Raw genomic sequence first — 7,067 nt, 5'->3', positions numbered from 1 at the left:
ACAAAACGGACCTGCAAACAAAGAACAAAAGGCGGCTTAAAAGGGGGTGTAACCTAAATCTTTACCACATGAGGGAGGCACGACACAACAAAGGAACAAAAAATACTAAATTAGCTAAAGTAACATATGAAACAAATAAAGGAAAACCAATCTTAACTTAGCACAAATAATAAGTGACTTTTATAGTGACAAAATAAATAACTAACATCAACTTTAAACCAAATCCCCCCCCTAAGTCATTTAGAAAAAAGAAATGGTATGCTCCAGGCTTCCTCCTCCAGCTGGTCTGGATTTGCAGCACTCCAAACAACAGAACAAGTGTGAGTAAACCATTCTGACAAATATTAACTAAAGTGTACACCCATTAGAAAATGTGTGTCTAAATAAAATGACTGACTTAAACATACTGTAAGCTATTACTAATAAAATTAAGAAAAATAAAGAAATACTAACTGTGGTGGAAGCATACACCACAAAGAAAAAGGAGCTTGATTGTTTTTTTTTTCTCAGATTATTTGTCTCATATCATACAGTCAAGACATAGTGACAGTTTCAACAAATATATAAAAATATATATAGTTTATTTTCATAAAAGTTGCATGCAGCAGCTTTAAGTTCCATTAAAATGCTTGGTGGTAGCACTCCATGAACAGTCAGATTCTTTAGAATGAGCTCTTGTGGCTTAATGTCCTTGATAAAAGTGTATGCATGAATAGTTTTTTATTGATCTTATGCAATTCAACATTTCTGAAAACCTGAATTTTGGATTTTTGTTGACTCTTCTAAATTTAAAATTAAATTAATTGTAAAGGAGCGTTGATGAAGTGTCCTTATAAATGTGAGCCGAGTCTCTTTATGCCTTCAAGTTTATCCTCAGCTTTTCTCATGGGAATTAAAGCCCCATTGTTATCAACTTCCCTTTTTTGGTAGCAACGTACACTCCAAATGCAAGATCATTAAAATGAGTAAAACAGCTGCAAACTGTGTGGGCAAAGATATTCCAATGCTCATCCTCACTTCTATGTATCTTCATGACGTATATGTGTTTTTATCAACAGGAAACTGTAGTTTTCCTTTACATGGTGTTGCACACTACCTCAGAGAGTCCTCCCACTTGTATCCCTCCCTTTCCAAAACGGTCCTCCCTGTGTCCTTGCACTTCGCCCCTCCCTTTGTCAAGTATCAACAGGCAAACTTTAAAAGTCCACACCCCTGCGCAACTACTCTTATGCACATGCTAGTAGCATTTACCTTCAGCAGCTTAGATGAGAACTGCAGTGTTCCTGGGGTCATCTCTGAGGGGGATTTTCCTGCATTCTTGCTTTGATGAGCCATCATGAAAAGGAGGCTTTCTGGCTATAAAATGCTTTGTATTTTGGGATGGAAATTATCTTAGACTGCACCACTATTTGGAAGATTAATAAGGAGTGGCTGTTTGGGTGTTTCTCAACACTTGGAGTGTCAGAGGTAAGGAGTCAGCCTACTTGAAGATGGTGTGGGAGTGATCATCTCTTACACACACCACTTCTGCTATTCTAGTTTCAACATTGACATCTCTGTTTACCATACTCCTCTTTAACCTTTCATAAACCTTATTGTATTCCATTTGTGCACTTCAAACCTTTCCTACCTACTCTATTTGTCTTAGTTGATCATTTCTCACTACCAGCAACAATGGACCTAACTTTGTGGCAGTACCAGTTCAGGATCATAATGCTGGGAGACTCCACTGTGGGTAAATCGTCCCTCCTGAAGCGATACACCGAGGACTTGTTCCTGGAGTCAATCAACCAAACTGTGGGTGTAGATTTTTACGTTCACTTCCTGGAGGTGGAGCCGGGGGTTCGGGTCAAGCTGCAGTTCTGGGACACCGCTGGGCAGGAGAGGTTCAGGTAGGAATCATGTGATATGTGATTTAACATGTGCAAAGGTTCAGTCAATTGTTCCTCTATGCTGTTAGTTGTATGATTATACCCACCAGCCGCGTTAGTAGATACATTGTCCCACTGCCAGGTTGGAGAACATTTTGTTGTAAACCACGGTTATTCTTTCTGGCATTTTTTTTCAACAAGGTGACATAAACATTCCTCCAAGATTTTAGTTGATATTGTCTTGATAGCATCACACAGTTCCTGCAGCTTTATCACCTGCACATTCATGATGTTAATCTACTGTTTCATCACCTTCCAAAGATGCTTTGTTAGGCTGAAATCTGGAGTTTATGGGGGCCTTTAGAGTGCAGTAAACTCATTGTAAAGTTCAAGAAACCAGCCTAAGATGAGCTTTGAGACATGGTGCATTATTCTGTAGCCACCAGAAGATCAGGTCAACTGTGGTTAACAGGGTCAATAACATTCAGTTAGGCTGTGGTATTTAAACAATGTCTTGGTAGTACTAATAGTACCTTTGTAAATATATCCACCATCACATGACAGCACCACCTTCAGTGTGAACTGCTGACACAAAGCAGGTTGGATGAGCGCTTCCATGTTTACACCAAAACTTGACCCTACCAGCTGAATGTCGCAGCTGAGCCTCGTCGGACAAGATATTCTCCCTAGAGTCTCTACCTTTGTAACGAGTGGTAATTTGAGCTATTGCTGCCCTTCTAACCTTTCAAATCCAGACTGCCCATTCTCATCTGACCTCTGAAATTGTCAGAGGTCATTTTTTTGTACACACAACATCCGGTCAGTGGACATTTTTCTCTTTTTCAAGCCATTTACGACAAACCTGCAAGACGGTTATGTGTAAAAACCCGGATAGACCAGCAGTTTTTTTGAAATACTCATTTATCAAAAGAATCAAGCCAAGATATTATATCCAGATACCTAAATTAATCAAGTTTCTGCATTGGGATTTGCTGACGGTAAGCAACAAACAGCTGTAGATATTAAACTTGTACAAAACTTCTGTAACCATCAGGCCTGATGGCATGACCCTACAGTTGTTTTCATTAGACAGTTACCTTGAAAACACTATTCTCACTGTGAACAGCATACAACATCAGGAGTGTATGCAAATACAGTGCCCAAACAAACTACTCCAACCACTCCACTTGCCTCTAGGCTGTTCATCTGTGTTTGCTATCAGCCATCACCAGCTCAGTGTTCAATGTGTACAGAAATGCAGTCAGTGCAATTCTTTCACAGGGCACCGTTCTCTTCGCTCAGCATATTTAATAAGTAGAAGTAGCCTGTTTCATTCCGTCTCTAAATTCATTATTTATGTTGTCCAGTTGAATGAACTGTGACAAAGTGCTCACTGTGCCTGTTTGTATTTACCTCAGCTCTGCCGTCCCACCAGTCAGCTAAAAAGAGATGGGGGGGGGGAATAAGGTTGCTTTTAATGAGATGTGTGTTTAATGAAGTAATAAAGTTGCATCAGTGGAAGGATGTCTTACTAAGCCTGTTCTAAAAAACATTCGGTGACTCATGGGGGATCTACATACCTGTTGGTGGTTAAACACAGCAACTATCAGTTTCCAACAAAGAGAGCGATTCTTTTTTCCATCCGCTTATCTGAAAGAATTTAACTCGTACAACACAGTTCAGTGGAGAAGGAAAAAGGCGAAGGATAATCTGAACTTTGGACTTTCTACTGAAATATTTAAAAGCTTTTTCATATGCTAAAAATCCAATAGGCATCTCTCACTATCTTTATTCTCCCCCCTCTCTCACTTCTCTTCTCAGATCAGTGACCCGTTCTTATTATCGGAACTCAGTCGGAGGCCTGCTGGTGTTTGACATCACCAGCCGGTCATCCTTTGACCATATAAAGGAGTGGCACGCTGAGGTGTGCCAGCGAGTGCAGCCACAGAAGGTTCTGTTTGTCCTGGTAGGTCAGAAGATTGACCGGGACACTCACGGGGAGAGAGCAGTGAGCCGGGAAGAGGCCCAGAAACTGGCCGGACAGCTGGGGATGCCCTACGTTGAGGCTTCAGCGAAGACGGGACAGAACGTGAGGGAGTCATTCGAGCTCCTCACTCGACGGGTCTACCAGGGTCTGTTGAGCGGGGAAATAGAACTGCAGGAGGGCTGGGATGGTGTCAAGTGTGTTGCCCCACAGGCACTGCAGTTACAAAGAAACAGTGTGTCTAAAGCCAGCGTCCCAACCAAGAACAAAAACAAGTGCTGTGGGTAAATACTGGACTGACATATAACTCATGCTCTGGCAGGAGTGAAACAGCCTGCTGGCAAGTTGGATTTATGGTGGCGATGTAACGTATGACCACCCTAAGAGACACTCAAAATATATATTTTTCATTTCTATTGTGTGGAGTTGTGTATAATTGTATACAATTACGACTTAATATTGAATCTAAACACAGTGATGGTTTTAGAATGTATTACTTTAGCTGACATCACCAGCAGTCTGACATTTACAATAAACTGCAAACATTTCTATACCCCTTGGACTATTTAATATTTTGTCACAGTGCCATCACAAGCTAAAATGTATTTCATGTCCGTGAACAGCAAGTTTTCCCTCAAATTCTCAGATTGATTTGAGGACTTTGACTAGGCCTATTCTAACCCATTAATATGCTTTGATCTCTTTATAATTCCAATGCTACTCTGGATGTGTTTTGTGTCATTAATGCTCATCTTCATAGCAAACCTGCATCCCACTCAGTTTTATTTGCAGATTTTTCTTTCAGGATTGTTCTTGTTTAGCCCCATCTACTCTGGACAAGTTCCCTGCAAGCCACTGAAGAAGAGCATCAATAGTATGATGTTAAAACTATTTTAGGTGTCACAGTGGAGATGTGTGCAGTGTTCATTTGGCTTGTAAGTGATAAATCTCTGTTTTGATCTCATTTGACCAGAGCAGCTCTGTGTCTGTGTTGTCTATATTTCTAGAGCTGATTTGCTAAGAGGGTTTCTTATGCCATTTTCTTCTGGGCTCTTTTTAATGAAGGCCAGATTGGTGAATAGCATGAATTGACAGAGTCCCACAGCTGTTACTTTGAGCTTCCTGCCTGGTTCTTTCATTAATGCTCTCATTGTCTGACTTGTCATGTTTTGGTAGGTGCAGTGGCGTCTAACTGATGTTGAATTAAACAGTGTTCCTTTGTCTCCACGATGCTGTTTGTTCACTAATATTCTCTACCAAATGTCTGTCAATTTCAAGACGGCTGGTTTTATACTGACATTTCATAACACGCACTCGTTGCCCTACTTATTAATAATTTGAAAACTGAAGTCCTCTGCTTTCTCCTGCTTTTATTCAGAAGTATCAGATTGGGGGTGAATGCAGTCCACATCCTACCTTTAAGATTTATGTTTGTAAAAACAGATGTTACTGTCCATCCATTTGTAACAAAACAAGAAGTAAAAAAGTTTGCACTTCTGTACTTCCTCTCAAGAATAAGGTTAGGGGTTTCACTTTTTTGTCAGTCTTTAAAGAAATTATATTACATATGACATCATTGTCAAGCATGTTATATTTTAGTATCAAACCTATCTTAAGGTTTGCTCTTGCAAATGATGCCATTTCTTATGAGTTTTGTACTTTGGGAGTTTTTTCTTCCTTTGCTGACATGCTTGGCCCACAGCCTATTCTATTAATGGACTGATGATGTCATTAGTTAACCTCAGTTCAATAGCAAAAGGGAATAAAGGTTAATGTCTTGCAGTTTGCTTTTTGCATAAGTAGTCTAAAAGATGTTAAAAAGCGGACTTTTTCGTGGTCACATTCAATCTAAAACGTGGGCATTTTCTCTCCTATTGACTTTTTTGTCATCTGGACTTGTAGCTGACACTGGATAAGTGGTTCCTCACTCTGAGAGCACCTACAAGAAAAATCTGAGGTAAGAAAGTGTGGTTTTAGTGTTTTAAAGGGAAACTATCACTCTTGTAAAAACAACCAATAAATTATTCTTTGGTGCACAAACACACTGATGGTGTGACTAATAAGGGGGCTGAAAAGTTGCGTAAGCTGCTGCACTACATACATTTTCTTTGGGAGTTATTTAAGTATTTTCTGTTATTTGTTTGCTGTAGGGAGTGGTAAAGGTACCAAATGTCCTTAGATTAAAAACATCACCTTTTATGATCTCATTGTAAGCTTAAGTGGGTGAAACAAAATTGACTGATTCCCAGGTGCTGTTAAAAATTAAATAAAATCTCTTGGGTGCCTCTGGATATTGCTCTAACAATTTTTCTCTACACAATCATGGGTTATATCCCTTGTTTATGTACACAATGGGGTGACTTCTTATTTTAAGATAAATTGCAAGGCGTTAACAGCTGTTTCTATTTATATGTATACCCATAAGAAATCTTTATTGTGGCTGTAGATTTTTAAGATGCTGTGAATTACTCTATACTCCATACAGCCAGAAGAGAAAACACTGGGCTTTAAACTATAGTAACTTCATGAAGTAACATTTTATTGATTTCATATAACTCTGACTCTTTAAAACCTTTGTTACATCTTCATATCAGATAAATTATTTGCTACACAGTGACATATTATTTTTATATCTACTGAGATGCTCACTTCTAAATGGTAGCAGAAACCCAACTAAATAATTTTATTTTGTAAATTAAAATACATATAAATAGGAATTCTGCTTAGACACACCAATTCCCTCTGGAGAGTGTCGCTCATGCACTAGTTTAACATTATGTAATTCACACTTAATCATTTTGCTTTTTACCAGTATCCTTTTATTTAGACACTGAAAATTCAATAACTGTCAGAAAATGGAAAGGGGAATACAAAGTACAGCGAGTAAACAGAGGAACTCTTCCATGCTTAACATGTACCTTGGCAAAATATTACAAATCATTTTTAGAAGGCTGAAGAGTCGGTAACACTCACAAAAACATGCTCAACAGTATCAAAAGCAAAACCAAAGATGGCAATATTCAAAAAAAAAAAAAATCCATACTTTTTTTTTTTACTGACAAAGATTTTAAGTTGGAGTTCTGCCAGTCTTAGCTTAGTGGTAATGAAACGACAAAATATGAATACCAATTTTCATATGATTTTTGCAAGATAGTCGAAAATTAGGGAGACAATATTACAATTTATATTCAGAAGAAAGAAAAAAACACCCC

At 38.7% G+C, this 7,067-nt stretch overlaps 1 protein-coding gene across 4 annotated transcripts; it reads left to right on the top strand.

Moving 5' to 3' along the window:
- Positions 1 to 201: 201 nt before the first annotated feature.
- On the top strand, positions 202 to 5,082 carry rab42b (RAB42, member RAS oncogene family). Of its 4 annotated transcripts, none has more exons than XM_008431143.3 (3): positions 202 to 320; positions 1,670 to 1,892; positions 3,693 to 5,082. In XM_008431143.3, the coding sequence occupies exons 1-3, from the start codon at positions 254 to 256 to the stop codon at positions 4,141 to 4,143; spliced, it is 741 nt and encodes a 246-aa protein (XP_008429365.2). In that variant the 5' UTR covers positions 202 to 253; the 3' UTR covers positions 4,144 to 5,082. The 4 variants fall into 4 exon arrangements, with proteins under 4 accessions (XP_008429365.2, XP_008429364.2, XP_008429367.2 ...); XM_008431142.3 differs by having other exon boundaries at positions 267 to 320; positions 1,649 to 1,892; XM_008431145.3 differs by lacking the exon at positions 202 to 320 and adding an exon at positions 1,200 to 1,467.
- The last annotated feature ends 1,985 nt before the right edge of the window (positions 5,083 to 7,067 follow it).

This window comes from Poecilia reticulata, chromosome 16 (genome assembly GCF_904066995.2).
Source record: "Poecilia reticulata chromosome 16, P_reticulata-male-v2, whole genome shotgun sequence".
Lineage (NCBI taxonomy): Eukaryota > Metazoa > Chordata > Actinopteri > Cyprinodontiformes > Poeciliidae > Poecilia > Poecilia reticulata.
This window is presented reverse-complemented; position numbering and strand designations above follow the sequence as displayed.

Bases quoted from the DNA above. Each gene is read 5' to 3' on its own strand.
- rab42b (XM_008431143.3), top strand. From the start codon at position 254: ATGGTATGCTCCAGGCTTCCTCCTCCAGCTGGTCTGGATTTGCAGCAC. The intron at 321-1,669 runs GTGAGTAAACCA...TCTCACTACCAG, and splicing joins CTCCAAACAACAGAACAAGT to CAACAATGGACCTAACTTTG. The intron at 1,893-3,692 runs GTAGGAATCATG...TTCTCTTCTCAG, and splicing joins GCTGGGCAGGAGAGGTTCAG to ATCAGTGACCCGTTCTTATT.